At 42.0% G+C, this 23,246-nt stretch overlaps 1 protein-coding gene across 2 annotated transcripts in view; it reads right to left on the bottom strand.

Annotated features, from left to right (window-relative positions):
* Positions 1 to 13,485: 13,485 nt before the first annotated feature.
* Positions 13,486 to 23,246, bottom strand: part of LOC137352494 (adhesion G-protein coupled receptor F1-like) — a 109,715-nt gene continuing 99,954 nt past the window's right edge. For both annotated transcript variants that reach the window (XM_068018027.1, XM_068018037.1), the window contains 4 exons: positions 22,140 to 22,181; positions 21,994 to 22,050; positions 19,156 to 19,222; positions 13,486 to 14,015 (listed from right to left, as the gene is read on the bottom strand). In XM_068018027.1, the coding sequence (XP_067874128.1) occupies positions 13,942 to 14,015; positions 19,156 to 19,222; positions 21,994 to 22,050; positions 22,140 to 22,181 (240 nt within the window). In that variant the 3' untranslated portion in view covers positions 13,486 to 13,941. The remainder of the gene's footprint in view (positions 14,016 to 19,155; positions 19,223 to 21,993; positions 22,051 to 22,139; positions 22,182 to 23,246) is intronic.

Raw genomic sequence — 23,246 nt, 5'->3', positions numbered from 1 at the left:
CCTTCAGATCCCCATCCAGGGAAACGAGGTGCAACACTGGTGGGGAAGGGCGGAGGAGGTAAGTTTCTCAGTGCGGGGGTGGGGGGGGGCAGGTAGGCATGGGGTCAAATGAACATCGTGGGTGTAGGGGATGGTGGGAAGGGTTATAGTTTAAGATTTGTGCAGTTTGTGGGGGGGGGGGGTGGTATTTCACTTTAAATATTTAAATGCCCCGGTAGGGCTGACAGCCCTACAAAAATGGCATTAGCACCTGCATACAGGCAGCTGTGCCATTGCCGGGGACGGACAGCTCTCCCCCTCCATGTGATCAGGGGGCGGCCCGCCCTGGCTATTTAAATAAGTCGCTGCACTTGGAATCGCGGGGGTCGTCACTTTTTTCACCCACTGCCGATTTCGGCGGTGGGCTTATAGAATTCAGCCTGTTAACTCTGTTTCTCTCTCCACAGATGTTGCCAGACCTGCTGACTATTTCCAGCACTCTCTTTTTATCATCCAACACCTTCCTTAGGTATATCCTTTTCCCCAGCAGCATGAACTCAAATTGGTGCTGGGACAACAGTATCAAGGCTGAGTGGTGTGTCCTTGGGAATCCTCAACAATGTCTCTAGATACCATGAAGTTTCATGGGTTGAAGTGAAAAAAGGACAAGAAGCCTTTTGGTGATTACTACCTACTCAACCAAGGAATGTCACCTGGACGAAGCACTGAAGGATGCAAATTTTGCCACCTGAAATGGCGCAGTAATATCACCACAGATCCAGTTGACTGAGTCCTACAAAACATAGCTGTCAGATTGGGTCTGCATCAGCTGATGAAGGAACTAACACAAGAGAGTATCTAGTTAATCACAGCCTCATTAACCTACCTGTTGGAGATGTGTTTGCCCACAAGAGCAATGCCAGGAAGGACCACTGCACAATTTTTGTCAAGATTTTATTCTTTTCACCACTGTAAGGATACCTTCAATCACTTAGTTTGGCCCTATCATCATGCTAAGTGGGACAGACTAAGGACAGATATAACAGCCCATTTCAAGCATTAATGACATGCTGTAGGCCACTAACAACACCAGAATTGTAAACCATCACAATCTGTACCCTGATGGCCTAGCATAGGCCTCACCTGTCCATCACCATCAAGCTGGAAGAGCAATTCTGATTCATAGGGGAAATGCAGAACCATATGCCAGGACCAGCACTGGCCGTACATTAGAAAAAAGCACCTACAGCAGGCTACCGGGATGCTAAACACAAAAAAAGGGCCATAGACAAAGCTAAACCATTCCAAAACCAATGTATCAAATCAAAGCTCGTTGCCCTACCACATCTAGTGGAGAATGATGGTGAACAATCAGGTGATTAACAGGTGAAGGAAGCTCCATGAACTTTCCCATCTTCAACCATGGTGGAGTGCAGCATGTGAGCCCAAGAGACCAGACTAATATGTTTGTGAATATCTTCATCTGGAAGTACCAACTACACGATCCGGCTCACCCTCCTCCCAAGTTCTATTCCATCATAGTGTCTAGCTGTACTCCACATGGCATTAAGAAGCAGCTATGTGCACCAGTTACAGCAAAGGTTATGGTCTCAACGACATACTGGCTGTATTGCTGAAGACCTGCACACCATAGCTGGTGCTGTAGCTAAACTACTCTGGGCAGCTATGACATTGACATTTACCTGACTGTCAGGAAAATTGCCCCAGTAGGTCCTATCCACAAACAATATGGAAAATCTAACCCAACCATTTACCACCCTATCAACGTCCTCCCAACCATCAACAAAGCAGTAGAAGGAATCATTAATACGTCCTCAAATGACACCTAATCACCAACAATCTGTTTGCTCGTGCTAAATTCAGGCTTTGCCGGAACAGTCCGGCTCCAGACTTTACCATCACCTTGATCTAGAAATGTAGGTAAGTGATGAATGTCAGAGGCAGGATGAGACTAAAATCAAATTGGCATTCAATCAAGTGCGGTACCAAATAGCTGAGCAAATTTGAGGTCATTCGGGATCAAGACATAAACTATTCAATGGTTGGAATCATATTTGCCACAAAGAAAATGGTTTTGGCTATCAGAGGCCAATCATTGTAGCCCCAGGACTTCACTGTAGGAATTCCTCATAAGTGAACTATCCTCAACCCAGTCGTCTTCAATTGCTTCATCAATGACTTTCCCTCTGTCACAAGGTTTTCAGCATTTTCCATTTTTATGTCATGGATGGGCTGTTTGCTAATGCTTGTATCGCATGCAGTTTCATTCACAATTCCTCTTAAAATGAAGCAGCATACAACAGGAATGGGAAAATGTCCAGATTTGGACTGACAACCAGCAGGTAATATTTGTGCCACATAAGTGGCAATTAATGACTATCTCCAACAAGAAAAAGCCATCCCACCTCCCCCTCTCACTTACATGGCACAGAAAAGTGAGGTAGTGAAAAGCTAATTTATTGTTTTTTAAGCATTAATAATTTCTAATCTTATGTAACAACTCAGATGAATAGACATCCATTTAATGAAGGTTTAATTGTGAATGTATATATAAAGGTGTTTAAATTAAGTGTTATTGCAGAGAGAGAATTCAGTGCTTTCTTGTGCAGTACCGTAAATTACATTTTTTATTGGTTATGGGATGTGAGCGTCACTGGCAAGGCCATCCCTAATTGCTTTTGAGAAGGCAGCTCACCACTACCTTTACATGTATCATGCAGTTCCCCACCTGCCAAGAATGAGGCATATTAATTTTGTCATATGAACATTGACTTTAAACTGTTGCTGGAGTGAAGAAATAACTTATTAAAAAATCACCAGATACCTGGCTGGAAGGACATTTGCATACTAACAGACAATGCTGGTGGAGGCAAAGGACTATTCCTTGGTCCACTTAACCCACATTGGACTTTGATCACCAGACATTGCAGACATTGAAGGTGAGGAAGCTCACATTCCAGGATGACTGCTAAGATGGCAGAATCGACAAACAGAAATGGTCAAACCAGCTAGTCACATGACTAACCTGCTGAGCAAACTAGGTTTTTTTGAATGGTGCCACAGAGAAAGAGGCAGATGGCAGTTGAAACTGAAGTTGGAGCAATGAAGCCTGTCTCTCTCTCTCTCGCTTTCTCCCAAGCCACCAGACTCACAGAAGACATGTAAACCTCAAGAGAGAAAAGACTCCGACCTCGAAACAAATTGAAGCGTGCACTGGGCTCCAACGAATTGCAAGACTTACTGGCAACCAAAGACTCCACATTGAACTCAAAGGACAGTAAAATAGAAACCCATCTATTGCCGCAAACCTTTCCCCTTTATTCTTTTCTACTTTTCTGTCTCTATCTGCATGTGTGTTTATCACATATGCATGCTAACGTGGTCGAGTCGCATATTCGTAGTCACTAACCAGATTAGAGTTTAAGATTAATAAACTTCTACCTTTCTTGTTTAAAATCTAAGAAAACCAGTCTGAATTGATTTCTTTGCCTTACATTGGGAAAGCAGTGAACAAAGATTCACTAAAGGGGAGCTAAAACATGGAGTTTTTTTTTAAATATTAAACCCTGTTATGGTTAAACCAGGCAAAGCTTGAGAGGGAACCCCTAGACCACTCCCACCTGGTTGTAACAGAAATTTAGGCGCTACTGTCCTGGATTTGAATTCACAGACAAACGAGAGAAATTGCAAGTGGGAAGCCAAATTGTTCCAAATCAAAAAAGAGCAAGATATCAATACAGGTTTTCTTGTTGTTGTGTGTGCTTGAATACTAATATGTCTGTGACTGAAGCTAGTAGTTCTCCAAGCCAGGGTGAAGTAACTTGGGATAAGTTAAAAGCACGGTCTATGGAGGAGTTGAGGAAATGGCTGAGCAGTATGGGATCACTGCCTGTGACAAGGCTAGGAAGTTTGAACTCTTGAGGCTAGTGTCCAACCATTTTTCCCTTGAATCTGAAGAAGTAGAAACAGGGTTAGAAGTAGACCCCGACAGGGTATTGCTAGCAAAAATACAATTGCAACAGAGGAAACTTGAATTTGAGGAAAGAGAAAAAGAGACAGGAGAAAGAGAGAGACAGGAGAGAGAGAAAGAAAGAGCCTTCCAGAAGGAGTGTGAAGAAAAAGAGAGAAAGGAGAGAGAGAAAGCAAGAGAGGAGAAAGAAAGAGAAAGAACCTTCCAGAAAGAATGCAAAGAGAGAGAGCTGTAGTGGCTTGAGTTAACTAGGGGGTGACAGAGTAACCCCAGTGAAAGCATGGCCAATATGGAGGAGCATAATTCAGGACTGGGTATGGAATTGTTAAAACTTCCCCAACTGAACCCAAAATTCAATGAGGGAGACGTGGAAGCATTTTTTGTGTCTTTTGAAAAATTGCCAAGGCAGTTAAAATGGCCAGCTGAGGGTTGGACTCTGTTGTTACAGAGTAAATTATTATGAAAAACCCATGAGGTTTATTCCCTGTTGCCAGATGGAAGTTCATCAAATTATGAACTGACAAAAAATGCTATTCTCGGGGCATATGAGTTAGTATCGGAAGCCTAACACCAAAAGTTTAGAACCCTCAAGAAGCAAGCTGATCAAACTTACCTGGAGCTTGAGAGAAATAAGCAGCTGGATTTTGACCAGTGGCTGAGGGCTCTTAAAGTACAGCTCAGCTATGAAAATCTCAGAGAAGTAATTTTGTTAGAGGAATTTAAAAACTCTCTCTCACTCTCCATAAAGACACATGTGGAGGAGCAAAAGACTCATCGAGCCCGGCAGGCTGCAGTCCTGGTTGATGAATTTGATCTCAATTACAAGTCAGTATCCCAGGGGAAAACCTTTCCTAATCACGCCCACAAATCCGAAAAGGGAAGAGGGTGGGAAGGTGACAGAAGCCCAAGCAGTCCTGGGAGAGAAAGAAAAGCAGGAGACACAGCAGGCTCTCCTCCAGCCAAAAAGGAAGGTGCTGTGAGTAGGAGTGAGACCTGGAGACCTGCGTGCTTCCGTTGTAATAAAGCAGGGCATTTAGGAGCTGACTGCTGGAAACTAAAGGGAAAACCTGTAGGGTTAATCAGGGCACACCTGCTCAGTGAAGACAGGGACCTAATGGAAAGCTCAGCAGAACAAGCTGTGGCTTTAACTGCAGTAAGAGTGAGACCTTGGAAGCTTAATGCTGCAAGTGCAGGAAAATTTAATAGGATTCCTGAAGGTTATTAGTGTTTTGTGTCTGAAGGGAGGGTAACCCCATACCCTTCGAATGGTGTAAGCAAACCCATAGTAATTCTCAGGGACACAGGGGCTACTAGATCCCTTTTACTGGGAAAAGGCCAGACCTTTTCCCCCAGAGAGTGCAGTAAACTCCAGAATGGTGGTGAATGGTATTGGAGGTCAGTGTATGCCTGTACCTTTACACCGGATACACCTGGAGTGCGACCTAGTTCCGAGACCGGTGACCATAGGGATTGTCTCTAGTTTGCCTGTGGACGGGGTTGACCTGCTCCTACATAATGATCTGGCAGGGATGAAGGTGGTAGCCCCTCCAGTAGTGAAAGAGAGACTACAGGAGGTCAGACAAATAGGGCCATGGCAGGAGACGGTCCCTTGCAGTTTCCCTGAATGTGTAATGAATCAGGCCATAATCAAAACAGCTCCCCCAGAGGAGACTGAATTGGCACTGCAGGCAGATGACCATGAGGTCTGTCTGTCCAAGACTTTCTTTGCAAAGTTAGAGGACCCAGGGAATGAGTGAAATGAATCTCTCCTAGCTGAGGCTCAGCGAGTCGACCCATTATTGAGAGAGTTAGCACAGGCTGCTAAGTCTGAAAGTGAAGCAGAGGGAATACTTGATTGCTCCTATTTAAAGAATGAGGTACTGATGAGGGAATGGAGTTCTCCTCACAGACCTGAGAGCAAGGAGTGGACAGTGTTTCACCAGGTAGCGGTGCCACAGAGGTACCGGAGAAAAATATTAAGAATGGCTGTGAGATTGCAGTGGCTGTACATGTTGGCATACGAGAAACCAAAGCCCGCATATGACAGCAGTTTGACTGGCCAAAACTCCACAAAGATGTGGTGGAGTATTTGGAGGGGTTGCCACATGTGCCAGGTTGATGGGAAATGCCAACCCTACAGTGACATCTGCACCCCGAAGTGCTGTATCAGTTTTTGGAGGACACTCCAGCAGAGGGCTGGTGAACTGTAAGGGACCCTGCCGATAACAAAAGGGGACAGGCAGGCACTAGGCTGGTAACAGGTTAGAAAGGAATGGGGAAAAAGGGACCAAGAGGGTTAAAGGAAGTCCAAGAAGAATCCCGAATGAAAACTCCGACTGTCCGGTCAGCCAATCCCAAAATGTTCAAAAAATTAGACCCCACATCCTCCTATGTAAATGCAGACACTATAAGCACCCCACCAGAGTTGCTAACAACATTTACAGGCACCTGCAGAGACAAAGAAAGTCCTCAAGAGGGCAGAGAAACTGTGAGGGTGATGCCTCAACTAGTCGAAGTGCCGCAAGGGAGAGCAGTAGAATCTGGACAAATACCTGCAAGCAGAACTGTCCCAGAGGACAAAGGGAAGATGAGCAATGAATCCACCCCCACAGTCAGGAAAAAAGGGAACCAACCATCCCCTGAGGTGAAAAGCCCTTGCATGACTCATCAAGGCACTGAAAGAGAATTCAGAGGGGAACTGCCCACTGCCACCACCCCTGAACAGAACTCCAACCTAGGGCTAATTAAACCTAACCTCCCCTGCAAACCTCAGCAAGAACAAAGGCCCCTTAGGCAGTCATGGAAATGTGCAAACTGAAAAAACTGCCCCAAAATCTGCATGTTTATTGGGATGTCAGAAAGGGTCATTTAAAGCAGCATTGCAACCAAGAAAAGACAGGCTGGAACAATTGTTAGGTTTCTGAATGAATGAGAGAGATGCATGTGTGTGTTCCTGTCCTTATCTTCGCTCTAGTCCCTTTTAATGAAATGCACTTTTTTTTAAAAATCGCATTTCTGTGAAGGAATATAGGTATCACAGGCTTGTTTAAGTAGAATTTGGAATTAGTGTATTATGCCTTTAGAATTAAAGATTGAATAAATGGTTATTTTCAGAGCTCACTGAAGTTCCCCTTTAAGATGGTAGAGTTAAACATTTCAAGGTCTCTGTTAGAATAGAATCTCTGTTACCAGGTGTCTCTGTTAGAATAGAATTGCTGTTACCAGGGACTTGGGAGATAAACACACATGTTGAAATATCCTGTGTGACCTCAGTAAGAGGTAGCAATAAAACTTAATTGGTTTATGGGGTTGTTGTTCAGACAGGTAGGCTCCGGAGGTTGCTGTGGCTACCATGGAAAGGGTAATTAACAATAAATGGAATGTACTCACAGGAACAAGAGAGGTCGGATAAACACAATTATGAACATTTTGACCAGGTAAAAGCTCACAAACTTCAAATTCCAGTAAAACATTAAATTACATATATAGATTATAAAAAGGAACACTGGAAGGTCACATCTAATGCAAAAGTCATATGACACCTTAGAAATAGTATAAAAATACAAGGTTATGAAGCAAACACTTAGGAGTGTTGAATCCTCAACAACGCTACTCATCCCATGCCTTATTCGGGGATTCAAGGTAATAGTTTACTTTAAATTTTGATAGATATTCGAAGATATTTTGCTGTAACATTAGCAAGGTTAAACGTTTGGATTCCATGTTAGAAATAAGAATATGTGTTACATCTCTCAGTAATATTTGATATTGTGATATACGTACCCACGTAAGAAGTTTATTGCATGTTAAATTATTTAATAACTATATAAAAGTTAATAAATCGTCTCATGTAGTATTCTGTATACAACTACAAGAACCCCCTCTCTGTGTCTCTTTAAGTGGAGAGATACATATTGAAGAGAGCTTCCCAGACCCTTATAATATCTGGGATATTTATGACTTAGCCATAGAAATATTAAAAGTTGGCTATCCGAAAGATGGTAAAACTCTCTGTTGGTTTTCTTTCTTTGAGGGAAATCTAGTGCAATTCTTTGGACCACAATAAGTATCTGACAATTTGTCTGGTTTGGACTTCATTAAAAGAGATTTGTGGGGATGTGCTCCTGATTTGGTTTAGTCCCTACAAGAGGTTAAAGTCATAAATAATTTAATTTAATTCCATTGGGTGTGGAGGTGTCATGCAGATCCCCATCTGCCAAGAATGAGGCATATTAACTTTGTCATATGAACATTGATTTTAAACTGTTGCTGGAGTGAAGAAATGACTTGTTAAAAAATCACCAGACACCTGGCTGGAAGTACATTTGCATAATGACAGACAGTGCTTGTGGAGCCAAAGGACTATTCCCTGGTCCACTTAACCCACAATGGACTTTGATCACCAGACATTGAAGGTGAGGAAGCTCACATTCCAGGATGACTGCTAAGATGGCAGAATCCACAAACAGAAGTGGTCAAACTAGCTAGTCACATGACTAATCTGCTGAGCAACCTGGGGTTTTTTGAATTGTGCCACAGAGAAAGAGACAGATGGCCGTTAAAACTGAAGCTGGAGCAATGAAGCCTGTCTCTCTCTCTTGCTTTCTCCCAAGCCACCAGACCCACGGAAGCCACGGAAGCCACGTAAACCTCAAGAGAGAAAAGGCTCCGACCTCAAAACAAGTTGAAGTGTGCACTGGGCCCCAACGAATTGCAAGACTTAATGGCAACCAAAGACTCCACATTGAACTCAAAAGTCAGTAAAATAGAAACACATCTATTGCCTCAAACCTTTCCCCTTTATTCTTTTCCACTTTTCTGTCTCTATCTGCATGTGTGTTTATCACGTATGTATGCTAACGTGGTCGCGTCGCATATTTGTAGTCAAAAACCGGATTAGAGTTTAAGATTAATGAACTTCTACCTTTCTTGTTTAAAATTTAAGAAAACCAGTCTGAATTGATTTCTTGCCTTCCATTTGGAAAACAGTGAACAAGGATTCACTAAAGGGGAGCTAAAACACAGAGTTTTTTAAAGAAATTAAACCCTGTTATGATTAAACCAGGCAAAGGCTGAGAAGGAACCCCTAGACCCCTCTCACCTGGTCGTAACACACATTTATGTAAATGCCCTTTGATGCTATTAAGGGCAAATGCTTGAATTGTATGGTATATTTACTCCAATCTAGGATACAATACAGGATATCAATTTACTGAAAAGTTTTAATAAAACAGACCAAACATGCATTACTGGGATTTGAACCATTCATGATAGAGGTGTGAAGTTTTAGCACAGGGCCAGGTTACTTTACTATTATTCCCATTTCTACTTCATTCTGGCAAAAGTAATAGTTCTCTTGTGAAATGAATAAACCTGGATCCTTTGACTGGTCTTTATTATTGAAGTCTGTCTATTTTAAAGTATAATGTCATGAACACAAGCTACGCCAAATGATGATTTTTTATTCCACTGGTTGGAAACATAAGTTAAATTTTTTAGAAAGGAACAGACAAAAATGACTGCTGGCAGCTAAAATGGCCACTGCAATTTGAATCAAAATACCCTACATTCCAAGGCATCGAGGTGGAGACGTATCAGCGGCGAGCTCAAAAAATGGCAGCCTGCCCTTGCGAGCCACATGCCAAAGAGCCACCACAATCTCAACCGTGGCAGCTCATTTAAATAGCATGGGCAGCCTGCCCCACCAATCACGTGGGGGGGTCACTCTGTCCGTCCCTGGCAATGGCGCAGATGCCTATGGGCTGACGCCATTTTTGAAGGGCAGTCAACCCTGCCAAGGTATTTAAAGATTTAAAGAGATATCCGCCAAAATTAAATAAAGTTCCAATGCCCATTTCCCACCTGCCTATAATAATTATATTAACTATTTGTCCTTTCTTCCCCCAAAACACTTACCTTTAACATCTGACCTCCCCCACAAACTGCACAAAATTTAAAGTACAACTCTTCCCACCATCCCTTACAACCATGATGTTTAGTTGACACTGTCCCCTGCCCCCGCCCCACTGCACTGATAAACGTACCTCCTCCCCCCTCCCCAGCAGTCTGGTGCCTCGTTTCGCCGAACGAGGATCTGAAGGCACGAGAGTGCTGGCCACCACACCAAAGATTGCGGCGGGCCCTCAAGATTAAAGGTAAGTACATGTAAATGTATTAATTTTATTAATTTGAATATATTGATTACGGTCCCGCCGCCCAGTGGTGGAGGGGCCACCACGGAACCTCGCCGCCACTGGAAGGATCGGGTCAGGCCCTGCCTGCGTTGAGGTCTGTGGCAGGCCTCATCCAGAGCCATCATCAGGCCCCCCCACACCACAGATCTTGACATCGAGGGCTACCTAAAGTCCAGCTCATAGTGTGTGCTCAGTTCCCAGCCAGAACAATAACCTGGGAATATTGAGTGAACTACCTGTCCTGTCTCCATTAACAAAATATTAAAGTCAATCACTTGGGACATTAAGCTGGTGGAGATGAACCACCCAAAGGCAATCACTTGAACAATGGGACCCTGGTTGAAAGAAGGGAATTCCTAGACATGAACAGATTAATCTGTAAGAGGAAATACACACTGGGTGACGGTCATTTTACAGGCCCCACCATCTGTGGGTTTAAGCAGATTTTCCTCTCTCTGCAAACCATACAAGTAACTAGACACTAACCAGAGAAGACCCAAGTGGGATCCCTCTTTCTCTCTCTCTCTTCAGTCCACCTTGCAAGTTTCGAACCCTGCCTACTGGTTGTACCCATCTAGGCCTATCATTGCTGCAGACAGAGGCCCCCATGAAGGATACCATCTGCATCATTGTTCTCCAGGAAAACCCCAAATCTGCTGTCTACATCTGAAAGGCGTTAGCCTCAGGACTACCGAGTGCAGCCAGAAAACAAATGAGTCACCAAATTCCACAGACTGTATTACCCCTTTTTATTGCTCCAGACTCTAATCCAACCAATCTATCCTTCCCCACTCTGTAACCTATTTGTGTGTGTGTGAACCTCGAGTATGTATGTGTGTGAAAGTTGGAGCGTAGTTTATTATTTTACTTAGATTGGTTTAAGTACAGTAAAGCTAACCTCTTTCTTTGTTAAACTCAAGAAAACCTGTCCAATTGGTTCTTTTATGATCATAGCATGTAAATAGTTGAACACTCACTGAATTGGCAAGCATATCCACTTTAAAAAACAAATAAAACCTGTTGTGGTCAAACAAGGAGAGAGACAAGAAGGGAGCCCTTCGACTCCTCCTCACCTGATCATAAAGGAAAAATAAAGTTTAGTTAAAGCCTGAATACCTATACAGTCCCTAACAGGTAATTATTTACCAAACAGTTCTGTCAATTATGTCAATTATTCCTTTCAAAACTAGAAACAACACTTTCTAATTTTGCATTAATGCAAAAGCAGGAAATTTTATTTTCAAACTTAGTAAATCAGAAATTCTCTAGCAAAGTCATTGTAAAAACAAAGAATCACAGAATCATGGAGATTACAGCATAGAAGGAGGTCATTGTTGGCCTAATGAGCCTATACTGGTACTAACCCTCTGACTGGAGTCATCTGAGCACTAAATCAATTTATATTCTTTCATTTCAGGTACTTATCCAATTATATTTTAAATTATGTTATAATCCCCACCTCAATAGCCATGTGTTGTAAACTATTGATTTAACAAATCTCTTCTAACTTCTCTCTTCATTTTTTGAGTGATAATCCTGAATCTATTCCCATGTTACCAATTCATCCACCAGTGGAAACAACCTTTCACTGGTTATCCTCTGCAAACCTTTTATAATTTTGAAAACTCCGACTGGATTCCACCTTAACCTTCTGTGCTTCAGTGAGGAAAAAAAACATTTTTTTAAATGAAGCAACACCCCCCTCCCCTCATTCCTGGCATCATTCCAGTTAATCTTCATGATACCCTCTTACCCTTTTTATGGCTTGGATATCCACTTCACAATAGATGCCCAGAACTGTAATAATTGAAGTCTTGTACAAATTCAGTGCCGCTGTTTTGCTTTTATACTCGAGCACATTTCTTCTGCACCTCTACAAAATCACTACCTCTGAATTCCCCTCATTTGTTTCATTTTCCAAACCATCCTCAGGCTCACTGCAACTGAGTAGAGATTTGCCATTCCTCCCTGCTGAGTAAATTGAAATTTATTGCTATACTTTTGACATTTAAAACATCATGACTAGGATACAATAATTATAGAAATGAGGAGTATAATAATACAGAAACATGCGTAAGCCTACACACTACATAACCGTGTAACTCAAATCACACACATAAAAATCCATCAACAGGACATTAAAGTGCCAGTCATTACATTTACTGCTCTGTCTGCAGTTTTTGTTTATTTATTTATGTCATTGATATAACTGACAATTTATATTCACATGTCACAAAGGTTTGTATTTTGCACTCACAAATTTCATAAAAATATACAGAGCAAAAATGTTGTACCATATTAAAAATAAGCCATGAATAGGAACAAAGCACATTCACAATTGCCCTTTATGATGACTTCTGAAAGCCTATTATACACAAATAACATACATTCCACTCAGTAATATATTCCCAGTCTTAAAACCATAGCCACTTCTCAAAGATTCATTCTTTGAGGTGTTATTTAATAGAAAATTTAAATTTACAAGTAACAGAAAGATTTTAACATTACTCCAACATGTTGCAACCATATCACATTTATTATTTCTTACATTTTACCAATTGAAATTGCAATATTTAACAGAATCATATTGTTCAGTTTAATTACATTAACTGGGAACAAAGTTGAAATTCCTTTCTTTTATGTTTCCTTTCATAAATTATTTTACTCAACTTTCTTCTATGTCTTGGGGTTCACTGAGCATTTTGTACCCACCCTGAAAACATTAAAGGCTATGTAAAATTCACTCTACAGAGGATGAGCGAGACAATTTTTCTCCTTTTCTATTTTCCCTCTTTGTCTGCAGATGGTGTTGAAGTATAGACCCAAGGACACAAAAATTTTCCCCAAATGGCCATACTTTTTGTGTGAGCCCAGACAGTAACTGACACCAGGCTGCAGGATATTCAATCATGGGGAAGAGGTCGGGTGGGGGCTGGGTAGGGTGGGGCACCACAGCATTATCTGGAATCCCACGAGCATCTTTTCCAGCAGGAGTCAGTGAATAGTGACCAAAAATGAGAACCCTGGCAATTTCTTTCCCCTTCCTACCCAGTGATACCAAGGTTACTCCCATTACCAAGCCAATTGAGACCAACTCCACTCTATGCCAACCTGTGTATTTACCAGCTGAGTTACTGAAGGAAAGCAACCCAGCATATTAGTTTCCCAAGGAGAGTTTCTGCAAAGTTTGCCATACTTCCAACAGAAAATCAAGCAAAATTTCAGTATCCCAGTCTAACATCATTGTGAATGTTTGATACCCAAGAAGCTATGAGACCCTAAGCAGACCCATGACAGGAAATGGGGGGGGGGGGGGGGGGGGCGGGGGGGGGAGCAGAGGGAGGGGGTAGTGAAAGAGGGATGTTCACTCACAAAGACTAAACAAGACACAAAACCTAAGGTATTGTCTATCAAACCAGATTATCTATGACAGTGAATAATTCCACTACGATGAGCACAATCTTATAATGAACTACTTGACACTGCAGGCAATTGTCAGCTATCAACTGATAATTTACACCAAAGTGTTCTTACGTGTTTCTTTTTATTGATGTGAAGTATTGCTGCAGTGCACAATGCAAAATATTGCTTACCCCATCAAATAAATCAATGTATGTTAGAGAGATTCCCAATGCCACACAGTTTTATACATTGTAAACAAAAGCAATCATTTCTTCTTCAATAACTTCTAAAACAGTTTCTCATGGTGTAAATTGATTTTTTCATTCTTTCTTCTGCATCTGAAGTGAGCCAGTTTTATCTATTGAGCTCCAGCAGTTAATTCAGAGTAGAATAGCTCAGAGATTGATTGTTATCACTCGTGTATAACTGATGAGTTAAATTGTAGCCTTCTGAAAGATTGGAGCAGGGAAAAGGTTAGCAAGAGCTGGAGTCACATAGCAACATTGTATTAATGTACATTTACTTACCCGTTCAGCTGTTTCTAATTACAGCATAGTTAGGCATCTACAGCAACAACAATTTGTGTTTTTATAGCATCTTTAGACATAATAGAAGCATTTTACACTATTTGACAACCAGACACGAAGCAGTGATGGGGGAAAGGATAGGCAAGGTGATTAAGAAGTGGTCATAAAAGTTGGTTATGAGGAGCTTTTCAAAGGGTAAGAGGGGTTGTAGAGAATGGTGAAAACGTGGAGCTGGGAAAGCTGAAGGCTATCACCTAATGGAATGAAAAAGGGACTAGCTGTGAAATGTAGAGAGCACAGACTGGAATAAAGGGCTAGAGGAGGTGGCAGAAGTAGGAAGGAATAAGGCGGTGCAGGGCAAACATTTTGAATTCAACGCATTGAGCAGCTAATTGAAGTTGATAAGGGCAAGGGTGGTTAAATAGCAGATTTCTTGGTGTAGGGTATGTAGCAGAGTTTTAAATGAGTTTCAGTTTACATAGGGTGAAATGTGGATGGTTGGCAAGAGAACAATGGAGTAATCAAGCTTGCAAATGAGCAAGTCTTAATAAAATTTTCAGTAGTGATGGGAGAGAGGTAAAGGTGGAGACAGCTAATACTGCTGAGGTACAAATAGGCAGTCTTAGTAGTGGATAGGATACAGGTTTTGAAATGCAAGTCAGGGTCAAACAGAACATTAAGGTTGTGCCCAGTCTGGCTCAGACTGAATGTGCTGGATTCTATGAGCTCGCCGCCAATCTGGGCGGTGAGCTCAAAACATGGCGGCCCGCCCATGCGGGCCACACGCCAAACAGCCGCCGTAATCTCAAGCACAGCGGTTCATTTAAATAGCTGGGGTGGCCCGCACATCCCCTCCACAATCACGTGGAGGGAGTGGGCTGTCTGTCCCCGGCAATGATGTCAGCTGCCTGTGAGCAGGCACTGACTCCGTTTTTAAAGGGCAGTCAGCCCCACCGGGATATTTAAATATTTAAAGAACTAGACACCAGAATTAAATGAATACTTTTCTTATGCCCCTTTCCCACCCCCCAATACCAGTAACAATGACAATTTGCCCTTTCCCCCCAAAACACTTAACTTTTAAGTTTGAGATTCAACCCTTCCCACCATCCCCCACACCCATTACGTGTATTTGACCCTGTCCCCCACCCCCTCCACATTGATAAGCCTAACTCCTCCCCCCTCCACACCAGTGTTGCGCCTCGTTTCCCCAGAAGGGGATCTGAAAGTGTGGGAGTGCCAGCCACCTCACTGAAGATCACGGCAGGCCCTCAAGATTAAAGCTAAGTACATGTAAATTAATTAATTTTATTAATTTGAATATGCTGATTGTGGTCCTGTCGCCTAGCAGCAGTGGGGGGGGGGGGGGGTGGCGGTGTCTGCCAAGGAACCTCGCCGCCATCAATGCCAGGAGAATCAGGCTGGGCCCTGCTGCCATCAAGGTCTGTGGTGGGCCTCATTTGTAGCCATCTTCCCCTCCATGGATCTCGACGTCAAGGGCTGCTTAAAATCCAGTGCAATGTCAGGGTAGGGGAAAAATCTAGCACTAGAGTGAAGACTTTCGTGTAATAAAAGCAAAATACTGTGGATGCTGGAAATCTGAAATAAAAACAGCAAGAGCTGGAAATACACAGCAGGTCTGGCAGCATTTACAGAGCCAGAAACACAGTTAATGTTTCAGGTCAGTGACCTTAAATCAGAACTGGTAAAGTAGTGTTCCAGTGAAGCTCAACGCAAGCTCGAGCAACATAGGAACATAGGAAATTGGAGCAGGAGTAGGCCAGGCCCCTTGAGCCTGCTCCACCATTCAACTAAATCATGGCTGATCTTCTACTGCAACACCATTTTCCCGTGCTATCCCCATAACACTTGATATCTTTAATAGCTAGAAATCCTCATAACCAACTTTTATGACCACTTCTCAATCACCTCAATCATCTTTAATATCTAGAAATCTATTGATTTCTGTTTTGAACATACTGAATGACTGGGCCTCCACAGCCTTCTGGGGTAGAGAATTCCACAGATTCACTACCCACTGAAAAAGATGTGAGACTATGTCCCCTGGTTCTAGACCCCCCCCCCGCCCCCCCCAGCCAGGAGAAACATCCTTCCTGTATCAACTTTGTCAAGTCCTGTAAGAATTCTTTATGATTCAATGAGATCACCTCTCATTCTTCTAAACTCTAGGGAATATAGGCCCAGTCTCCTCAATCTCTCCTCCTAGGACAATCCCACCATCCCTGGAATGAGTCTGCTTAACCTCGTTGCACTCCCTCTATGGCAAGTATATCCTTCCTTAGGTAAGGAGACCAAAACTGTATGCAACACTTCAAGTGCGATCTCACCAATGCTCTGTACAATTGCAGCAAGACTTCTTTACTCCTGCCTTCTGATTAGGTATTCTACAGCCCTCTGGACTCAACACTGAGTTCAACAATTCAGACCATAACGGCCATTTTGATTACTTTTTGTTAACCATGTGGCAAACTTAAACTTGTTTATCATGTTTCTGTTTTTGGACAGATCTGTTCATTATTCTGCAATTCTCTCCGGACAAATGTGTTGTCTTTTACTATGGCTATGACTAGTCCTTTTGCCTTTTATTCCATGACATCTCTGTCATTTAATCTCTCCTTCCCTCTGCCCTATCACACTCCTCTTTTGTTCATCTTCCCCCCTCCCCCCTTTCACTTTCTCAAAGCCTATTACATTTCTAACCTTTGCCAGTTCTGATGAAAGGTCACAGACCTGAAACGTTAACTCTGTTTCTTTCTCCATAGATGCTGCCAGACCTGATGTGTAGTTCCAGCACTTTCTGTTTTTACTTATTGTGGTGTACTTGAACAGCAATGTCTTGCTGAAAATCTTACTGATGATTATCTCCAACTTGATGTTGAACTAGCAGTAGGACAAGAGGCAGCCTGAGACAACTGCAAGGTAGAAAGTCTTGGGTTCTGGACTACTATATACGATACCAACAAGCACTTAATAACATAATCAGAATTTCTTCTCTCTGTTAACATGCTAGGGTGAATTTTGTGAGGCTTTGCTTTCAGCTTGATGTTTTGCTAGATGGCAATGCGAGTTGGAGATGGAGCTATATGACTATAGGGTCAACACTGCAACCTGTGCTTCTTTATAGTGAGGCTCCCCACTGGGAGCTTCAGCCTGCAAAATGATTCATATTTATTTTAAGTGGTATAGAACCATCTCTAAAATAATGAAGAGAAGAATTATAGACAAAACTGTAACTGTATACTAGATAGTGTCATTTTAGGGCCTTGGAAACGGTGGACACCAAGAGAATGTCATATCATCGACAATATTATTGCACACTGGATATAAAAGTCCTTTGCTATGATGATAACACTCCATTAAGTAGAACCAATACTATTTGCACAAGATCATTAAAGCCAATTTTAAACCCAGGCTTTTTCCAGGTGTTTTCAGGTTATGCTTTTGTCTCCAAAACCAAGAGAAAATTAGGTGGGGGTGGGGGAGAGGGAGGCAGCAATTAATGGCAAAAAGTATAAGTTGAGAGAAAACCAGTAAAAATTGTTTTTCATGTAATTTACTGGAACTTGTTTTTATATTCTTTCATGGGATGTGGGCGTCACTGGCAAGACCAGCATTTGTTGCCCATCCCTAATTACCCTTGACAACTGAGTGCGCTGCTAGACCATTCCAGAGGGCAGTTTAAGAGTCAACCACATTGCTGAGGGTTTGGTTGCACATGTGGACTAGACCAGGTAAGGACGGCAGATTTCCTTCCCTAAAGGACATTAGTGAACCAAATGGGTTTTTACGAAAATCGATGATAGTTTCATGGCACCATTACTTAGACTACCTTTCAATTCCAGATATTTTTATTATTTAATTGAATTTAAATTCTACCAGCAGCTGTGGTTGGATTTGAACTCATATCCCCAGGGCATTAGCCTGGGCCTCTGAATTACTCACTCAGTGACATTACCACTATGCCCCAATCTCCCAGCAAGAAAGCAGTTTTCAAAATCCAAGGCAAGGCTTGCAAAGTTCTATTCCTTTGAAGAATTTAACTGTGATAGGCAAGAGACAGCTCTGGGTGATAAATTATTTACTTAGCAAACCTTGGCTCTATCAGACCCAACCAATTCTTATGCTCTCATCAATAGAATGTCATTATGCATTAACTGTACTCTGAAGTTTCAATTTTTAAAAGAATTCTATTATTCCACACATCCAATGCATTTTATGTTGATTGGCAATATACTAAAAACTACCAATGTGCTTGTAAATGTTTTGGATCCATCAACATTTTCTTATGCATGCAATAAAAATACAAGGTATATTGCTTTATCGCAGTTTGACCCAGCGGACACCGGTGGGTGGGCATTTAAAAATGAGCGGGTTACTTACCCACTCAGATCGCCATCCTTTCTGATTTTGCAAGTGGATGAGGTGCTTGCCTAAAGCAGGCAGGGGTCTAATAAATCAATGCAAATTGATATCCGGTCACGTCAATAGGACGTGATGGCAGTTTTAACCTGACTACGATTGGCAATTTAAGCAAGGAAGCTGAGGCTGGTTCCCTACTCGACAGAAAAAGGTTTGAAGATAAAAAGGCCCTGACAAATAAATCTAAAAACTTTCCTTTGTGAGGCCAAGAGGATGAGGTTTGTTGCAGACTCAGGACCAGCTGATGACCTTTCCCAATCGCAAGAACCCCCAGAAGCTGGCCCTGAGAGCCAATCAGGCCACTTACCTTGTAACGACAGGCTGTGTGATTTTATGTTGCTTCCTAATGATTTGGGCCAGAAATTAAATAAGGGTATAAATGAGGCTCAGCTATTAAAATTTGCTGGGCTTTATTCTTGTGCAGATGGATGGAAAATTAACTTTCAAGTGCAGTTTCCCACCAGAAATCCACTAACAGTTAAAATCCAGGCCCAATTTGATCGTATAATTAATATACAGCAGAACACAAATTCCTTCACTTCAGCAATAACCATTAAATTACAGTTACACATGTAATCATGGGACTGGATCTATTTATGCTCAGTTTCATGGTCATACTTACTCTTTCTAGCATGAAACCGATGGCCAGGTTTTGAGGAAGGCTTTGCAGTAGAAGTGCTCTGTACAGTCTGAAAAGTAAATATCATGAGTGTTAATGCACGAAGTAGCCTTTGTTTATTTACTTTTGACCTTTTTTTGTACTCTCCCATTTCTCTGTTCTACGAGGAGTGATTTGATTAGGATCAGTATTCACTGGGAGAACATCTCAGGAAATTACCAGCACACAGCCCAGAATTTCATGAGATTTGCTCCCCACAAGTACTGCTCCTTGCTGGGAACACAAGACTGTGGAAATTATTTCTCAAATATATTCTCTTCCCAAGGAGAGCATTCAACAGACAACTTGCTTCCACGTCATTTAGTACCCAGCCGTCTGGAGTTTGAGAGTGGCGTGGGGGCAGCTTACCCTTGATTTTTCCTCTTGTCCTGATGGCAAGCGTTTCATTTTCACTTGACACATCGCTTAGAAAGGGCAACTGAGATTGGCAAGTCACTGCATAAAGAATCAATAACAGAGTCTCTATAGTTTAGCACTTTGCAACATCAACCCACTGTAGGATCCAAGGAAGCTGGGAACACTTAGTTATTTCAACACATTGTATAATATTTGTAATATTGAACTATAAATGTAAGGGACTCTATTCTAGTCTCTGCTCACCAGGGATGTCAGGAATAGGATCCACCTACACCTAATGAATACAAGTAGCCCCTCTGAGCATTAATCTAGTATTCAGAGCCAACGCTATGCTCTCCATTTGCAACAGACAGAATTCTTTTAACACCTTTCCCCTTCTAGCTCAGAGACATGAAAGGTACCAACAAGCCAAGGGTTCACTCCAGTAAAATAGTATACCTAAGCATTTATTTCATGAAATTAGATAGCAATAACACAAAAAATACTAGAACAATTAACCATGCTAATTGGAACAAAAATTATTAAGCTAAAGCTTCTGCAGATTTGTTTCAATCCTATACTACAAGATGAAATGAAGTATAAAACTAAATATATTACACGATTAAAATCTAAAAATTGAGCCATGTTTAGGTAGGTTTAAACACTGTAATTTTAGCGTGTAATTATGACAACTGTTTTAATAACTGCATATCCACTTTGAATCTGGTTCGGCTTATTTAGTGAGCTAATCAACAACAACAATTTGTATTTTATCATGCCCAAAGTCCCAATACGCTTCTCAGAACTATTATAAAGCAATATTTGCCAACGAGCCACATAAGATAATGTTAGGGCAGATGACCAAAAGCTTGGTCAATAAGGTAAGTTTAAAGGAACATCTTAAAAGGAGGAAAGAGAGGTTGAGAGGCAGAGAAGTTCAGGCAGGGAATTCCAGAGCCTAGGATCCAGGCAGCTGAAAACACATAAATGATGTAGTGATTAAAATCAAGGCCAGAATTGGAGAAGTGCAGATATTTCAGAGGCTGGAGGGAATTACAGAGATTGGGAGGGTCCAGGCAATGGAGACATTTGCAAACAAGGAAGAGAATTTTAAAACGGAGGTGTTGCTTAACTGGGAGCCAATGTAGATCAATGGGGGTGATGGGTAAACAGGACTTGGTGTGAGTTAGGACAGAGGCAGCAGACCTCAAAGTTTTGGAGGGCAGAATGTGGGAGACCAGTCAGGATTGCATTGGAATAGACACGTCTAAATGTAACAAGGGCAGAGATGAGGGTTTCAGCAGATGTGCTGAGGAAAGGACACAGTCAGGTTGAAATAGATGGTCTTAGTGATGGAGTGGGTTTGTGGTTGGAAGCTCATTTCAGGGTCAAGTTTAACACCAAGGTTGTGAATAGTCTGTTTCAGCCTCAGACAGTTGCTAGGGAGACAGATGGATTCGGTGACTAGGGAATGGAATTTGTAGTGGCGTCAGAAGACAATAGCTTTGATCTTCTTAATATTTAATAGGAGGAAATTTCTGCTCATCCAGTAGTGGATGTCGGACAAGCAGCCTGATAATTTAGAGACAGTGAAGGGATCAAGAAAGTTGGTATTGAGGTACAGTGGGTGTCATCAGCATACATGTGGGAATTGGCACTGTGTTTTCAGATGATGTCACTACGATCAGTAATGGTTCCATCTTGATGTAGCTAAATATGTACCAGATAGTCAATGCACATTCCAGCTTTTTTTCACATCCCTCCATGGCCTACTTTCGCCTCAATTCTGGAACCTTTTCCAATCTTGCGTCCCTTCCTCCATTCTTTGATCTTCCAACCCTGGCCTCCCTTTGTCTATCCCCCATCCCTTTGTTCTTTTACTGGTGGAACAACTTTTTGCTGGCTGAGCTTATTGTCTGTAATTCCATTCTCAGACCCCTCCATCTCTCTATTTCTCTACCCTCCTTTAGAAACCGATGCAAAGCCCATCTTTTTGACCTAGCTTTAACTACTTTACTTTAAACTCTCTCTGAGGGCTCACACCCATTCCTCTTATTAATTTCTCTGAACAGCACCTTGAGACATTTTGTGAAATATATGTATTGCGCAAGTTGTTATTATCCTTCCATTCCCATTGTTTTGTTCACTCTACAAAATTGGCCATTGTAAATTGCCCCTAGTGTAGGTAGGTGGTAGGAGAATTGTGGGGATATGGTAGGGAATGTGGGATTGATGTAGGATTAGTATAAATGGGTGGTTGATGGTCGGCACAGACTCGGTGGGCTGAAGGGCCTGTTTCAGTGCTGGATCTCTCTATGACTCTTACAACAGCCAACTAATTCCATCTTATATCAGTTCTGAAGTAAGGTCTCCACCTAAAGCATTAATATATTCTTTCTCTTTCAGATGCTAATGTTCTGCCATGCTTGTTTTTCATAACCTTACCTTTGATCGGGAAGAAAACCCTGACAATGAAAACGTCTTCATCAAGGCTTCTCGTACCTAAGTTAATAACAGAAGAAGGTATTTTATTAGGTGAAGCGAAAATAGATAATGCTAGAAAACTGGTGGAAAGGGCATCTATAGCTCACCTTATTATCCATGAATGTTCCAAAGACCAAAATAAAAAATCCCTAAAAAAAAGGAAGATATTCTTAAACAGTTAGCAAATAGATCTTTAACTAATTGCAAACACCTTTTTAACATACCATTAACTAATAAAAAAAATGATTTTCTGCTCATAGTTTACTCAGGTTAAAACAGATTTTAAAAACAGAGGTTTCTTTCAACCAATGATATCCAATAGCATTCTTATCAGAGCTTAAATTGCTGGCAGGTCTGCAGAACTACTTTTCTCCCTGGCCCACGATGCTAAACATATTGCTAGGCCATTTTTAGGCCTGCACCTTGCCTAATCAAATCCAGCTCCCAGATAAAACTTGCACCTTTTTTATGCAGAGAGTGGTCAGGATGATTAAAATTCTCATCCTTGTTTACAAATCCCTTCATGGCCTCACCCCATCCTATCTCTATAACCTCCTCAAGCCGTAAAACCATTTGAGTTCTCTGTGTGTCTCCAATTCTGGCCTCTTCTGCATTCCTAATTTTAATCACTCCACCACTGGCAGGAGTGCTTAAATTCTGTAATTCCCTCCCTAATTGTCTCCTAGCATGACTTCATCGCTTTTGTACTCTATGGCCCAATATTTACGGTAAGGTGGGAAGGGAGCAAAACGACAGTGACCAGGTAATATTGGAAAGGTGGAGAATTTAGTACTCAGCTTCCTGCATGGCAACTGGCCAGATTGAAAGGCTGGCTGGCAGCCATGTGGGAAAGGCTGCTGTACAAGACTGTAGCTAGAGAGGACAGAGAAGGTCAGGAGATTGTGGGGGTAGAAATCATGGGGAGATTAGAGTGGAGATCATGGGAAGGGGTTGTGAAAATCACCAGGAGGTCTGGAAATCACATGAAAGTGATCACAGGGAGGGGGGGGGGGGGTGCTGAAGATCACGTGGTGGGGTATCTGCAGATCGTGTGGAGGGGGAAAGTTCCAAGGTAGGACGTCTGGAGAATGTGGGAAGGGGGTTCTGAAGACCATAAGAGGGAGAGATCACACAGAGTGGGATCTGAAGATCATAGGAAGGAGGTGGACCAGAGATCACAAAGAGGAGGATCCAGAGATCATAGGGAGGGTGGA

The sequence above is a fragment of the Heterodontus francisci genome, chromosome 3 (assembly GCF_036365525.1).
Source record: "Heterodontus francisci isolate sHetFra1 chromosome 3, sHetFra1.hap1, whole genome shotgun sequence".
NCBI classification, from domain to species: domain Eukaryota; kingdom Metazoa; phylum Chordata; class Chondrichthyes; order Heterodontiformes; family Heterodontidae; genus Heterodontus; species Heterodontus francisci.
This window is presented reverse-complemented; position numbering and strand designations above follow the sequence as displayed.